At 42.8% G+C, this 16,951-nt stretch overlaps 1 protein-coding gene across 1 annotated transcript in view; it reads right to left on the bottom strand.

The window, feature by feature from the left end:
* LOC129706556 (cytidine and dCMP deaminase domain-containing protein 1-like) overlaps positions 1-16,951 on the bottom strand; it is a 57,271-nt gene that overhangs the window by 39,294 nt on the left and 1,026 nt on the right. Inside the window, exons 2-6 of the mRNA XM_055650918.1 lie at positions 16,330-16,764; positions 11,104-11,156; positions 6,431-6,564; positions 3,812-3,965; positions 581-605 (exon numbers count right to left, since the gene is read on the bottom strand). Coding sequence (XP_055506893.1) covers positions 581-605; positions 3,812-3,965; positions 6,431-6,564; positions 11,104-11,156; positions 16,330-16,764 — 801 coding nt within the window. The remainder of the gene's footprint in view (positions 1-580; positions 606-3,811; positions 3,966-6,430; positions 6,565-11,103; positions 11,157-16,329; positions 16,765-16,951) is intronic.

Genomic DNA, 16,951 nt, shown 5'->3' with positions numbered 1-16,951 from the left:
CTTGCCCAACGCAGTATTCAAGATGAGCTGACCTCATCTCCTCTTCTGCACCATCGCCCCACTTGACTCAATCCCCCAGTATTTCAAAAATGTACCTGCCCCAACGTCTAACTTTTCCAATCTCTTGGGGTGGAGAGTTCCAGAGATTAACCAGCCTCTGCAAGAAAACGTCTACTCTCTTCACAGCACAATTCTGCAGCCAAGTCCCTGATTTGATACTTCCCCCATTTGTGGAAATGTTCCAGCCAGGCACCCACCACTGCATGTTCCAGGCGCTCACTACTCTGTATTAAAAAAAATGACCCCCCCACCCACACTTCCTTTAAACCTTCCCCCTCTTTCCTTATGGCCATGTCCTCTAGTCATTGATATTTTCACCCTGGGAGGAAGATTCTGATTATCCACCTTATCTATGTCTCTCAAAATTCTATATAGTTCTGCCAGGACACTTCGAGTCAGGCCCCTTCTTCTGACTCAATTTGAAGAAAGATCCTCCTCAGATGCCGGTCGACCCATTGAGTTTCTCCACTAGCATTAACTCTATACTTCTAATTCCAATGTTTGCAATTATGAGTCTTACCTTGGACGTCTTCGGGCCACTTCCACTGGGGAGAGAGGACGGAAATAGTTTCAATACTTCCCAGTCTAACCGATCAGAATTACCTCAATATGAGCAATAAATAGTTCCTCACTCACAGTTTGCAATACAAACTCCTTATGGAGACGTGACAATTTATTCATATTTGGTGATCTAGATGCCTTCTGTCCCCCTTACTGTTTATTGTCACAATTGACTACGTCGTGCAGAAGACAATGAACAAACCTGACTTTGGAATACCGTGGAGAACAGGTAGACGCCTCACTGACCTAGATTTTGTCGATGACATTGCACTACTAGCAGAGTCTGGAGGAGAATGCATCAAAGGTTGGATGCCATCAGCTGCCAGAAGTCTAAGCCCATGCAGACTGGAGACCAGCAGCCAAAAGACCAACTGATAATCAATGGGGAAGCTGTGGAAAACACCACAAGATTTACCTATCTTGACAGTAGATGGAGATGTAGAGTTCGACATTAACTCCCGAATTGGTAAAGCTGCATCAGTTTTCAGACGAATGCAACCAATATGGTCTAGTGGTGGGAAAAGTCAAGATGCTAAAAGTCAAACTCTTCCAATCCATAGTTCTCTATGCCAGTGAGACATGGACAATTAATGTGAAGATGAAAAATAAATTGGATGCATTCCAATAACGCTGCTTGAGGAAGATCCTTAAGACTAGCTACAGAGACAACATCACAAATGAGGAGATCTATCATGAAATTGCAACAAAGCCTCTCAGCCAAGACATAGAGGGACGCAGGATGAAATTTGCAGGTCATGTACTCAGAATGTCACCGGAACGTGCAGATATGATAGCAATGACATGGCACCCTGACGGAAGAAGGAAAAGAGGCCACCCAAAACTCACACGGAGGTGAACATTCCAGAAGGATTTGGAAGCCCGGGACACAAGCCTAACAAGGGTGGAAGATGTCGCACGTAACCAAACAGAATGGCGAAAGCTTACTGCCCAATGCACTCAACAGTGTGGGAGGAACTAAGCCTAAGTAAGTAAGATGCCACTGGCAAGCACTGCATTTAGGACCATCCTTACTTGCCTTTGAACAGTGTGGCTTACCCAGAACTTCAGAGAGAAATTCGGAGTAAACCACTTTGCTGTAGTCTATAGTCACAATCAGGTCATGTCAGGAAGGACAACAGATGTCTTCCATTAGAGGATGCTAATACATCAAAGTAGACACTAAATGCTGGATAACTTAGCAGGCCAGGCAGCATCTCTGGAGAAAATATATTGGTGATGTTTTGACCCTTTTTATTCTTGTCTGAGAGAAAGTCCTTGGTATTTTCTCCAGGGATTCTGCCTGACCCGTTGAGATACTCCAGCATTTTCTGTCTATAATTGGTATAAACCAGTTTCTGCAGTTCCTTTTTATTACATTATGTTAACCTGTTCAGTGCCACCCCCGAGTATACTCGGGCCATGGCCAATAGTGAAAAAAAAACCTGGCAGTGAACAGGTTAATGAACCAGTTAGGTTTTGTGGTCACGTTATTAATGGCTGGATTTATTTTTAAAAATCCAACCTATCAACCAGTCTTAATATTCCACTGTATGTGTGATGGGAGGTAAAGTCAAACTCGAGTTTGCTCGATTGTGAGTCTAGGCCTCTGTAATATTTGTCTGATAATGTAACCACTGTGCTACTGTGAACCATATTGAGAACATAGATTAGACAACACTCATACAGACACATAACTCCAAGTGGCAGATCCTAACTGAAACTTAGATATTTTAATTTCAATTTTTGACTCAGTTTGGGATATTTTCAGTTTTTATTTAAGTTTTAAGGATTTTAATTCACAAGATGCATCAAGTTTTAGTCTCCATAAACCAAAGCCAAATGGATATCACTCATAGAGTCATCAAGTCATACTGCACAAACAGTCCAACTTGTCCATGCCCACCAAGGTGCCCCATCTAAGTTAGTTCCACTTGCTCCCATTTGCCCCATATCCCTCTGAACCTTTCCCATTCATACATCTGCTTCTGACAATCACAGTATGGTTCCCATCCCTCCCATGTCAAAATCCCCTGTGACCACCCACAGGGACAATTTCCAGAAGACATTTAACCTAATCAACTGTATGATTTTGCAAGTGAATATAGTCACAGATTGAACATGCAAACTCCACAAGGACAGCATCCGAGGTTAAGATTGAATCGTAATATCTGGAGCTGTGATGCGACTGTCTGAACTACTTGATCAAATTCCTTTTAAATATCAATGTATAGATTAATTGTTCTCCCTTCATTACCATTTTTTAAATATTGAGACATGAAACTGCAGATGCTGGAATCTTGTGCAAAAAGCAAACTGCTGGAGGAACTCGGCGGGTCAGGCAGTATCTGCGAAAGGAAATGGACAGACCACATTTTGGTCAGGCTCCGTCCATAGGCTGATGGACGGCGTTTCAGGTCAGAAGAAAGGTCCCAACTTGAAATGACGTCTGTCCATTTCTCACCACAGATGGTGCCTGACCCGTTGAGTTCTTTGTCGGTTGAGTAGTTTGTCTATTGTTTTAAAAAAAGATTGCTGTTCACTCAGAGCAGTTGGTACATGGAGTGTGGTGCCTGATGAAGTAGCTGAGAGAGGTACAATAACAATATTTAAAATATATTTGGAAAGATACATGGATAGAAATGGTTTAGCGAGATATGGTGGGCCAGATGCTGGCAAACGGTTCTCGCTTGGATGGGGGATCTTTGTCGGCATAGTTGAATAGGGCCAAAGGTCCTGTTTCTGTACTGTGTGATTCTAAGGCTCTCACCTGAAACATTTCCCCACTACCTTAATTTATGTTTACACATATTTCGAAGGATAGTGAAGCCTGTACTTCAGCCCGACAAGGCCTTTTCAGCTCTGTTGCACCCCAATAAACTGCTCTTCCTGGACCAGCGACTCCCTGAGCATTTCAGCAGCTACTATAGGTGCAGCACTCCAAAAGCAGAATAAATGTTAGCGATAATTCTGCACAGTATTTAATGTAATGACAAAAAGGGGAGAAATAAATGCTAACTCTCCAGGGAGGCCCTCTGAAACATTTTTGATTGTTTTTTCCTGAAATATTTAAGTCCTAATAATGTTGCTGCTCCAACATTAGAAATGGTGCTCTACACTGAACGTGAATAGTGAGCCTTCTTTGGCCAAAATTAAACAAATGATGAAGGAACAAAAGATGCAATGTATTTACCACAATGTGTTTCCATTCTTTATCCCTCTCTGATTCCAGCAAATCTTTGACAGAAACCATAGTCTTTATGCCAGAAGCGATGATCTTCATTTCACATTCTTTGCAGGGTATTTTGGAAGAAACCAGCACAGCAGAATCGATGTCCCTGTCTGACCTGTAACAGCAGAGATCAGCAAGTGGTTAGGCCCAATTGTGCTGAAGCAGAATTGTGACTAATTTGGTAAAGAAAAGATGGGAACTTCCTCTTAATTTTCCGTTTACACTTTCCTGGTGTAGTAATCTCTCTCCTGTAATGTGACTGGAACTGGAATGGGCTGGAACAGATGGTACTGTGTTTCGACATACATTTTATACTGCCTGGGTTACAGAAGCCCGTCTTTTGGACACTACTACATACAAGCGAGCTCCCATCTTATTATTTAATTCTAAAGTCTGGGGTGGGAGATTGTAACCTTCATGTGGTCCACCCTGTTTCGATTAATGCAATCAACCCGACGTGCACAAACAAGATCAAATAGAACAAGTTGACTTACAACTTGTCATGCACATCATACGCAAGAAGAAGATTCTAAAGTCTGATATGCATATTATGTTCATTGTTACAAAGCGCAGAATTAGTTTCCTATCTCTCTCTCCATTCTTAATAATTGTTCTCACATCAGCCATGTGTATTTGGTGTCCTTCATTACAACACTGTGGAAATACTGTTACCATATTGAGTGATTTCTGTGTATTTTTCAACAGGGAGGAGTCATCTTTGGTTTAGGTGTTTTATGTTTTGGTTTATTATTGATTTAGATGTACTGAGGTACAGCAAAAACCTCTATATGCATTGTATCCAATCAGATCAGCTAATACTATACATAAATACAAATGTCAAACTCAAGTATAATAGGTAGAGTACAGAAGAAGATATAGAGTTCAGATTATTGTTGTCACCATTGTAGCACAACAGTTCCACTATTAACGTTCAATGTCTACATTGGGGTAGAGGTGAATCAGACAGTATCTTAACTTATGGAAGGATTATTCGGAAGTCTGATAACAAAAACTGAACTAACAAAAATGATGTGTACACAATTACCCCCACAATTACTATCTTTTTTTTCTCACTTCAGAATCCTACTGTTGTTGGATGAATAACTGGTAATGAGCGAGGAATTCAATAATCTGATTGAATGGTGCAACAACAATGATCTGGTTCTTAATATTAACACGATCAAGGAGCTGATTGTTGACTTCAGGAAGGGAAAGTTGAGGATCCATGCACCATCTTTATTGAGACAGCGGTGGAGAGAGTCAATAGTCTTAAGTTTTTGAGTGTGCAGATCTCTGAGTACCAATGATCAAAGATGAGACCATGATTTTTTTTAAATTGATGACAATACTAAAATTAGACTAATTACTCAGTTTCTCCGAATGGCTGTGGAGTTCTCGAACTCTCAGCTTAAAGGCTGGTGGAGGCAGAAGGAATAGTGAGGAAGCCTGCAAATGATACATGTGTTGGCCATGTGGTGAACAGTGAGGAAGGGACCTTTAGACTCCAGGAAGATATTGATGTTCTGGTCAAGAGGATAGAAAATTCAGAAGCAGAACTCATGAATCAAGAGTGTTTAATTGTCATATGCATCGGCATCACAGAACAATGAAATTCTTACCTGCTACAGTTTTATAAGCACATTAAACAATAACAAAACAAATAAAGATGCAATAGTTTAATGTTTATGTGTAGTGTTCAGGGAAAGTTTAAGAAGCGCGCTTAGTGGTTGGACACTATTAGGAGTATGTAGATAGTATAGGAAATGTCGAGAGTGTAGGGATTGTGGACAATAAAGGGAGTGCAGTATAGGGAGTGTGGGGCAGTATAGGGAGTGTGGGGCGTTATAGGGAGTGTGTAGAGGGAGTGCAGGGCAGTATAGGGAGTGTGTATAGGGAGTGTGGGGCAGTATAGGGAGTGCAGGGCAGTATACGTAGTGAGACAGAATAAGGAGTGTGCACAGTATATAGATTGGGAACCTTCATTTGGACTAATAGAGTAGAGGGCAGCTAGCCAGTATAAAAGTAGTGGAGAGGGGTGGGGCAAGGTGGCAAACTAAAGGTGGATTCCACTGTGTAGTGTGTACTGGCTGTTTAGTATATAGACCAATGTGTGATAATACACAGAGTGTGGGGCAGTTACAGACATATGGGATGTGTAGATGAATACAACATTTTTTAATGTGTGGAACAGCGTTTGGGCTTATGTGGTACAGTAGAGGATGAGTGCATGTGGAGTACTGGATTCCCATGAGAGACAGTACATGATATGTGGATGTTACTTGTACCAGGGCAGGCTCTTTTTTTAACATCTGCAGCCCCTCGTTCCCCTGACAAACAAACTCTCCTGCATACCCTTTCTAAGAGCAGGGGTCCGGTACCCAGTAGCTACATGCTTCTTCTTCCTCACTGCCAGGATTATAGAGTCATATGGCTACGTTTCCTCAGTATCAAGGCCTGTCTTCAGTTATGTCTTTCCAGACTGACTCAGGGAGCTATGGACCAAAGGTTGGCTCTAACAAAGCATTTGACACACTAACTGTACACAGGCATCATACCCAAAACCCCCATAGCATGCCAAACCTGAAGAGAAGTGTGTTCACTTCTGCATGAACCATGGATTTGGCTTTGGCTGGTATTGACTTTTTTTTTCGCCCACGGCGAGGGAAGTTTCCATATGTTGCCTTCTTGATGTACCCATTATAGCCAGCTCCAACCTACAGAACAAGAATAGGTGCTTTGTCAATAATACGGTTAGAACTCAGATAACAGATAACTCAGAATAAGTCAGGATACAGAATAAACTGGAACAAAAGTGAAATTATGTTGATAAAACCGAAAGACTCAACACATCTCTTGAAATTCCTCTTTAAAATAGCCACAGAAAAATCAAATATTTGGGAATTGAAATTACTAGAAACTATCACGCTATGTTTAATGCCAATAATAGTCCCTTACTTAAGAAACTAAATAATCTAATCAAATTCTGGAAAACGCTCCTGATGTCTTTAATAGGCCGAATAAATGCTATAAAAATTATCTTTTTACCACAAATCCTATATTTATTCCAATCAATACCTATATATCTTCCAAAAAAGTTTTTCAAAAAATTGGACTCAGACATTACAAATTTTGTATGGGATTATAAATCCCACAGAATACAAAGAACACACCTTAGTAAACCAAAAGAGATGGGTGGTCTAGCACTCCTTAACTTTATGTACTATAATTGGGCAGTAAATATTAAAAATATGATTCACCTGCTGGACAACTCTGCCCAGCAGGTGGACTGGATTTTAATGGAGAGAGAGGACTGCTCTCCGTGTAATACAGGAGCGACTCGAATCTCACCAATGAATCTGAATAACAAAAATTACAATAAAAATCCAATTATACATAGCACAATTAGAAATTGGAAACAAATAAAACAGAATCTAAAATTAAGAAATCTATCTCTTTTAATGCCAATAGTCAACAATCCGTCATTTAAACCTTCAATTATAGATAAATCATTTACACAATGGGAAAGAATGGGAATCAAAATGCTCGGAGACTTGTATGAATTTGGAAAATTAATATCATTTCAACAACTACAACTGAAATATAAGTTGAGAAATAATCAATATTTTAAATATCTTCAAATCCATGACTATCTGAAAAAATACACAAAAGACTATCATAACATGCCTCCAGACTTACTGGATGATGCAATGAAGACAAAGGCTGAATCAGCAAACCTAATATCATACTTATACAACACTATTTTAAATATAGAAATACCTACAACTGATGGTATTAGAAGAGACTGGGAACAAGAACTAACTATAAAAATTTCAAAAGAGAGCTGGGATAAACATTTACTATATGTGCATAAATGCTCGATCAACGTACGACATACTCTAATTCAATTCAAAACATTACATAGACTATACTATTCAAAAACCAAAATAAATAAACTTTTCCCTAACGTCTCACCCATTTGTGATAAATGTCAGTTTCAAGAAGCTACCATAGCGCACTCTTTTGTTTTTTGTAGAAAAATCCCAAAATTCTGGAACAAAATATTTGAAAAATTATTTAAAATAAAACTTGTACCAAAAGCAGAATGGATTATTTTTGGAATAACGGAAGGTAGCCCCGATCTAAACGTGTTCCAAAAGAACCTACTTAATTACTGGCTAATAATGGGAAAAAAGCTTATACTCAAATTCTGGAAAAATGCTCCTATACCAACAATAAAATTGTAGATTTCAAATATGTCCGAAACATTACACCTGGAAGAGATGAGAACTCCTAGCAGGCAAAGCAGACCACTTCCAAAAGAAGTGGTCTGCATTTATGGAACTACTACAAGCATAAGGTGCAATAGTAATTTAAAAAATAAATGGTGCCAGGATCTGGTAACGGTGAGTAAAAAAAAATACGGTTGGTATATCCCTTTTTGCGGAGTTTTGTGTTATAATAGAGCGATTGTTTCTCTTTTTGTTTTTTCTTTCTTTTCTAGGGTCTATTTCCTTTCTTTACTTCCTTCTCTAACTCCTTTTCTAAGGGGCTTTCTTTTCCCAACACTTTCCTGCACCTTCACGACTCTTTTTCACTTTCCTTACTTCTTTATTTCTATCTTTCTTAAAGCTCAAAAAATGAAGTGGTACAACAAATGTAATAAGATATATGTGATGTGTATTACTGTACTTTATTGTACTTCTAATAAAAATATATATATTTTTTAAATTAAAAAAAAATTAAAAAACTCAGATAACACACCATTCGACCAAATCCTGCTGGTTCTTCCCACACACCATTGTCCTGGTTCTGTTCAACACGTGGGACCCTGTTTCCTGTGCTTTCTTCAAATTGACCTGGATCTTGTTCCGGGTGCTCCCTTTAAGCTCACCAGTCTCACCGGGAAATGTATCTGTATGCAAGGTAGCCCCCACTACTAGCCCATACCTAGCTCACACTCCTGACCCACAGCTCTGGCCATATTCAACTTGCACTTAGAACCTGCAGCTTATATTCCAAACCAGTGAAGGAGCCAGATCCTGGACCATCAAAATCACCAACACCATTGGGTCTCAGATTTACTGTATATGGATGCTATACGTAACTTTGGTTTGGCTATGTCAGAGGTAGCCTATGGCAGTGCCATATATTCTACTGAAGAAGATCAAACATTATGTCAGGAAGAGGTTTTGGGAGATGAATGATCCTCAAAGACTTTTCCAATCCCTCTTTAATTGGTAATTGCTTCTTGATTAAACAAAGGACTTTCATGAGACAAAATAACTGTCAGAAATTGGAAAATATTTCTACCATGTCAAGTCAAGTCAAGTTTATTTGTCACATACACATACGAGATGTGCAGTGAAATGAAATGAAATGTCTTACTCTGTTAGATATTGTTAGGCATGAAGCAATCTTCAGGAATTATGTGGAGAAATGCTGTTAGTGCAGATGAGTAGCATCAGGCACAAACAACAAACATTTCCTACAACCAATTATATCTTCTGTTCCCCATCACATGTCGCTTTCCACAGGGACCAGTCTCCTGTCTCCACAGTCCTCCCTCACCTCTATCCAGGAATCTAAACACCTTTTCAGGCGAGAGGTTCCCTTGCATCTCCTCCAACTTCATCTGTTGCATTTAATGCACAAGATGTGGCTTGCTCTCGATTTGTGAGACGAAGCGCGAACTAGGCGACCACTCTGTCAAGCATCTGCACTGTGCACCAGCTACCTGGATTTTCCACAGGCCATTATAATCCCCCTGCCGATTCCCACACCATCCGGCCTTTCCACAGCCCCCCCACTGTCATACTGAGCCCAAATGCAAACTAGAGGATTAGCACCTCGTATTCTGCACAGTTGGTCTAAAACCCCATTGCATGAATATTGAACTCTCCAATTTCAGGGTGACCCACCCATTTCTTTCTCCTCTGATCCACACAGGATCTTTCTCACACACACGTCTTTTTCAACCACTCCTCATCCTAACCCCTAATCTCCCACTTGCCTTTTCCTTCCCCACTACATCTTCAAATCATTTACACACTCCTCCCATTGTGTCCTTTCCCCCCCAAGATCCAAGGTTACAAATGCCACAAATGTTACATTCAAGCATTGTGAAGGTACCAATGATGAATCAATTAATTCACAAGAATATTTCAGTTGCTGTTAGAGAGTACAGGAAGCGCAAGAAGATGGTACAGCAAAGCCTGATTGCCTTGGATACAATGTGTGGAAGTCTTGTGTGCAGTAAGTGGAATCTGGGATGTTACTACACACCAGCTGAGGGAGTTACCAACAGTAACATCAGTCACCTGGGTGCTCAAACAATCATAGTCAGAATGCCAATTTGTATTACTGCAAGTGTAAGGTCAAACTTATACAGGTACCAAAAAAGCCTCAAACACGTGACTACTCAAACTCAAACAGGTCTCACTTCCCACCAACATCCTCAGGACTTTTTACAGGGGCACGGTGGAGTCTGTACTTACGTACTGCATGAACACACGGTACTCCAACTGTAACTGCTCAGACAGGAAGTCTCTGCAGAGAGTAGTGAGGGGAGCAGAGAGGGTCATTGGCGTCTCGCTACCCCCGGACAAGAACTGTTCCAGAGCCGCTGCCTGAAAAAAGCACTGAGCACAGCAAAAGACAGACTGCACCCCCTCCACACTCATCTAGATCTCCTGCCATCAGGAAAGAGATACCGCAGCATCAAAGCACGGACAACCAGACTGCTAAACAGCTTCCTTCCACAGGCTGTGAGGCTGCTAAACAGTCACTCCACCTGTCTATCCAAGACATCAGACATTGTTGGCAACCTGGTAATTGTATGTTAACAGCTTGATTCTCCACCACTCGGAGCTGGGCATCTGTTTACAAGGCAGAAAGAGTTATTGTTTAAATTGGCATCACGCCAAAGTGCTTGTTCTAGAGCTGTATTGTTCCATGTTCTGCAAATGTTATGCCATCTAGAAGGTCAAGGACAGCAGGTACAATGAAACACATCACTTCCAAAATACCGTCCACAATTTGGACGTGATAATTTATCACCTGGTCATTGCGCCAAAATCTGGGAATTCCCAATCCTATAGCACATGGGAGCACCTTCACAAAAAGGACACCAGTCGTCCAAGGAGAGACTTGCTTATCACCCTCTCAAGAGTAATTTGAATGGGCAAGAAATGCGAACTTTGTCCACATAATCCAGACCCCAATGCGGAATAAAAATACTATGCAGCTTTACTCACAATATACTGCTTCTTGTTGTAGATTATTGCTCCAACACCACGATCTGGATCATCTAAGTAAGAAGTGTTAAATTGTTAGAAATGTTACAATGCTGTAAAGTACAGACTAAATTTAAAATTCACGATGGATATGAAAAATAAAATTAAAATGATTTCTGGGTCTAAATCGCTGGTCAGTAACTTTGTCTCTATTTTCTATTGATTGCCTTGCTACTTCCAGTGATCTTGAGGATTGTGATGAGCCATGAGAAAGCTACAATGAGAGCGATGCTGACCTTTTATAGGTGCACAACTTTTATCCGAAGTTCCAAATAACGAAAACCTCCGAATAGCGACATTTTTTCAGTCCTTGAAGAAAGGTCCTTGAAAACGTTCACCGAGGGCGGCCCGCAGAGGTGACAGCGGAACCTCCGGTCGGTCCTCGAAGAAAGGGGAACTAAATCTCCATTCATAAAAGAGAAGGTGAGGGTATATTGCGCGGGAGGGTTAATAATTGACAATCTGCTGCTGCCTACTGATACACAGTGTATCGTGAGTCTTGCATGAGAACTTTTTAACTCAGCGGGCAGGCAGCAGCAAATTGTCGCTCCCTTAAGTTTCACCCCACCTACACCCCTCTGCTTCCAGGCCATGTGTGTGACCCCTTCCCTCCCCTCTCCAGCTCCCCGCCCATTGCACCGGCGCGGGGGTTTTGCACTGTCTTCACGTCGGAGCTAGTGCCAATCACCGGAGACGTCAGGACCAACGGGACACCGGCCCCCAGGCCCACTGCAAGCACGGAGATCCCAGAGACCCACAGCCAGCAGCAGCCCAGCCCCGTTCCAATTCCAGAGGAACACGCTCCCCGTAGGGACAGAAGCTGATGGTGTGCAAAGTACGTCTTGGTCTTGAGGTTGCGGATGAGGGGGCGCAGCTCGGGCTGTGACGTCTCCGGCCACCCCCCTGTACAGGAGCTGAGACTGGGAACTGTGGGGTTGTTTGCCGTTGCAGAGGGAGGGGGCAAGGGCGGTACAGTTCCCAGTCTCAGCTCCAGTCCAGAGGGGTGACCGGAGACGTCAGGGCCAACGGGACACCGACTGCAAGCACGGAGATCCCAGAGACTCACAGCCAGCAGCAACTCTAGCCCAGCCCCGCTCCAACTCCAGAGGAACCCGGGTTGCGGATGAGGGGGCGCAGCTCGGGCTGTGGGTGAACTGCCACTTGTCGCTGTAGCGGCGCATCGGGGAGCGGGTTCTTGTTGGTCCTGACATCTCCGGCCATCCCCCTGGACAGGAGCTGAGAGACGTCAGGACCACCAGAAGCCGCTCCCCGATGGGCCGCTACAGCGACAAGTGGCGGTTCGCCCACAGCCCGAGCTGCGCCCCCTCATCGGGACACCGACCCCCAGGCCCACTGCAAGCACGGAGATCCCAGAGACTCACAGCCAGCAACAACTCTAGCCCAGCCCCGCTCCAACTCCAGAGGAACCCGGGTTGCGGATGAGGGAGCGCAGCTCGGGCTGTGGGCGAACTGCCACTTGTCGCCGTAGCGGCCCATCGGGCAGCGGATTCCTCTGGAGTTGGAGGGACAGGGAGACACAGCGGCTTTTGAGAATGGTGGGCAATCACTTCCAAAGTTCTGCCCACACAGTCAGTACACCACTCCTACACTTGTCTCCCGCACTAAGATTATCTCGCAGAGAATGATCCCAGCCTAACCCTCCCTATTCTCTCCTATTCTGCAAGAAAAAACGACATTGAAGACTCAAACTCGCGATCGAGTAACTGCCGGGATCGAGGCGCAAACTCGCGACCTTGCGGATATGAGCCGAGCACTCTACCACTGAGCCAGCCGTTAAAATCTACGCTAAAAATCTTCCATTCCGAAAGCCGAAAAATTCTGAATTACGAAAAGTGTCTGGTCCCAAGGCTTTCGGATAAAAGGTTGTGCACCTGTACTTCCATTTTAAACACACCACAGCTGTAATGACAAAAAACATAGCACTGGATAAATTCAGCAGGCAAGGCATCATTTGTGGAGGTGAATAGACAGACAATATTTTAGGTTGAGGCCCTTCAGGACTGAGTACAGAAGTCTGAAGAGTGATATGATAAATGCCAATCAATTTATGAGGCATTGATGGATAAATAGTCAGAAAGTGTTTGCCCTTGGTGAGTATATCACAAACAAGAAGGCAAAGTATTAAGATGAGAAGGAGTTTTAAAGGGGATCTGAGGGGAAAACATAGAAACATAGAAACATAGAAATTTGGTGCAGGAGTAGGCCATTCGGCCCTTCGAGCCTGCACCGCCATTTAATATGATCATGGCTGATCATCCAACTCAGTATCCCGTACCTGCCTTTTCTCCATACCCTCTGATCCCCTTGGCCACAAGGGCCACATCTAACTCCCTCTTAAATATAGCCAATGAACTGGCCTCAACTACCCTCTGTGGCAGAGAGTTCCAGAGATTCACCACTCTCTGTGTGAAAAAAGTTCTCCTCATCTCCGTTTTAAAGGATTTCCCCCTTATCCTTAAGCTGTGACCCCTTGTCCTGGACTTCCCCAACATCGGAAACAATCTTCCTGCATCTAGCCTGTCCAACCCCTTAAGAATTTTGTAAGTTTCTATAAGATCCCCTCTCAATCTCCTAATCTCTAGAGAGTATAAACCAAGTCTATCCAGTCTTTCTTCATAAGACAGTCCTGACATCCCAGGAATCAGTCTGGTGAACCTTCTCTGCACTCCCTCTATGGCAATAATGTCCTTCCTCAGATTTGGAGACCAAAACTGCACGCAATACTCCAGGTGTGGTCTCACCAAGACCCTATACAACTGCAGTAGAACCTCCCTGCTCCTATACTCAAATCCTCTTGCTATGAAAGCCAACATGCCATTCGCTTTCTTTACTGCCTGCTGCACCTGCATGCCTACCTTCAATGACTGGTGTACCATGACACCCAGGTCTCGCTGCATCTCCCCCTTCCCCAATCGGCCACCGTTTAGATAATAATCTGCTTTCCCGTTTTTGCCACCAAAATGGATAACCTCACATTTATCCACATTAAACTGCATCTGCCAAACATTTGCCCACTCACCCAGCCTATCCAAGTCACCTTGCAGTCTCCTAGCATCCTCCTCACACCTAACACTGCCCCCCAGCTTAGTGTCATCCGCAAACTTGGAGATATTGCCTTCAATTCCCTCATCCAGATCATTAATATATATTGTAAATAGCTGGGGTCCCAGTACTGAGCCTTGCGGTACCCCACTAGTCACTGCCTGCCATTGTGAAAAGGACCCGTTTACTCCTACTCTTTGCTTCCTGTTTGCCAGCCAGTTCTCTATCCACATCAATACTGAACCCCCAATGCCATGTGCTTTAAGTTTGTATACTAATCTCTTATGTGGGACCTTGTCGAAAGCCTTCTGGAAGTCCAGATACACCACATCCACTGGTTCTCCCCCTATCCACGCTACTAGTTACATCCTCGAAAAATTCTATAAGATTCGTCAGACACGATTTACCTTTCGTAAATCCATGCTGACTTTGTCCAATGATTTCACCACTTTCTAAATGTGCTGCTATCCCATCTTTAATAACTGACTCTAGCAGTTTCCCCACTACCGATGTTAGGCTAACTGGTCTGTAATTCCCCGTTTTCTCTCTCCCTCCCTTCTTAAAAAGTGGGGTTACGTTTGCTACCCTCCAATCCTCTGGAACTACTCCAGAATCTAAGGAGTTTTGAAAGATTATTACTAATGCATCCACTATTTCTGGAGCTACTTCCTTAAGTACTCTGGGATGCAGCCTATCTGGCCCTGGGGATTTATCGGCCTTTAATCCATTCAATTTACCCAACACCACTTCCCGACTAACCTGGATTTCACTCAATTCCTCCACCTCCTTTGACCCGCGGGCCCCTGCTATTTCCGGCAGATCATTTATGTCTTCCTTAGTGAAGACGGAACCAAAGTAGTTATTCAATTGGTCCGCCATATCCTGGTTCCCCATGATCAACTCACCTGTTTCTGACTGCAAGGGACCTACATTTGTTTTAACTAATCTCTTTCTTTTCACATATCTATAAAAACTTTTGCAGTCAGATTTTATGTTCACTGCCAGTTTTCTTTCATAATCCATTTTTCCTTTTCTAATTAAGCCCTTCGTCCTCCTCTGCTGGTCTCTGAATTTCTCCCAGTCCTCCGGTATGCTGCTTTTCTGGCTAGTTTGTACGCATCATCCTTTGCTTTGATACTATCCCTGATTTCCCTTGTTATCCATGGATGCACTACCTTCCCTGATTTATTCTTTTGCCAAACTGGGATGAACAATTTTTGTAGTTCATCCATGCAGTCTTTAAATGCCTTCCATTGCATATCCACCGTCAACCCTTTTAGAATTACTTGCCAGTCAATCTTGGCCAATTCACGTCTCATACCCTCAAAGTTACCTTTCTTTAAGTTCAAAACCATTGTTTCTGAATTAACAATGTCACTCTCCATCCTAATGAAGAACTCAACCATATTATGGTCACTCTTGCCCAAGGGGCCACGCACAACAAGACTACTAACTAACCCTTCCTCATTACTCAATACCCAGTCTAAAATAGCCAGCTCTCTCGTTGGTTCCTCTACATGTTGGTTTAGATAACTATCCCGTATACATTCCAAGAAATCCTCTTCCTCAGCACCCCTGCCAGTTTGATTCACCCAATCTATATGTAGATTGAAGTCGCCCATTATAACTGCTTTGCCTTTGTCGCAAGCATTTCTAATTTCCTGTTTGATGCCATCCCCAACTTCACTACTACTGTTAGGTGGCCTGTACACAACACCCACCAGCATTTTCTGCCCCTTATTGTTTCGCAGCTCTACCCATACCGATTCCACATCCTCCAAACTAATGTCCTTCCTTTCCAGTTTTTACAGACAGTGATTGATATCCAGAACTCATTGACAGAGGAGGTAGTGGTATCAGATACAATCCACAAGTTTCATGAACATGGTGGGCTGAAGGGCCTGTGTCTGTGGTGTTTGACTCTACGACTTTGAAATAAATTTGTTAGGCCAGATACCAAGAGATATGGACCAAAATCAGTTAATTATTGCAATCCAAATCAGTCGGAATATAACCCAGTGACTGAATGGATTAGAGGGTTTGAATGGAGTATTCTGGTGAAATCAGCACTGAGATGTTCGATGCTGACACTATTCCATACATGATTACTACTCAGTTACAAACCTGAACGAGCAGCCAGCAGGAAGCAAAGTTGCAGACCATGAGTAGCAATGCCCAGGGAGATCTCCTCATGCACAGGCATGGTGCCATGGCTACAATTTAAGAGTGCATAGTAGCTGCACACTGTGCTCTTGATCATGGCTTTCATGCCTTCTATGTCTGACTGAGGAGTAAAGCCACAATCCATCCAGTTGGTATTCAGCTCCTCCTCTAAGCTGGGTTCGGAAGTGGATTTCAGACATTGTTCACACTTCTGCCTGCGGGTTCGCAGGCACAGATTGTATACAGTAGTCTCGTTGATGATCGGGATGAATGGCACCAGTATCGTGTTGCTCTTTCTGAAAATCTGGTTGGTTTCGTAGAAATCTTTCTTTTTCTTGTCACTGCTGAGGCTAAATTCTGGGTCCTTGGGCCAGAAACGTACAGATCTTACCCCTCCTATAATGGCAAGAAAGTGTCAGGCATTATGGTTGAATTATTTGCTCATTTAAAGCATAAATTAAATAATAATTTTCAAATAAATAAACAGGCAAATGAATATGTATATGGAATCAAAACAAATCAATTTACTAACTATAATCCAGATCCTATGATTTTCCATTAGTTTTAGAAATTAACAGCTGTT

The sequence above is a fragment of the Leucoraja erinacea genome, chromosome 19, assembly GCF_028641065.1.
Source record: "Leucoraja erinacea ecotype New England chromosome 19, Leri_hhj_1, whole genome shotgun sequence".
NCBI classification, from domain to species: domain Eukaryota; kingdom Metazoa; phylum Chordata; class Chondrichthyes; order Rajiformes; family Rajidae; genus Leucoraja; species Leucoraja erinaceus.
Note: the sequence above shows the minus strand (reverse complement) of the source record. Positions and strands in the feature narration are given on the sequence as shown.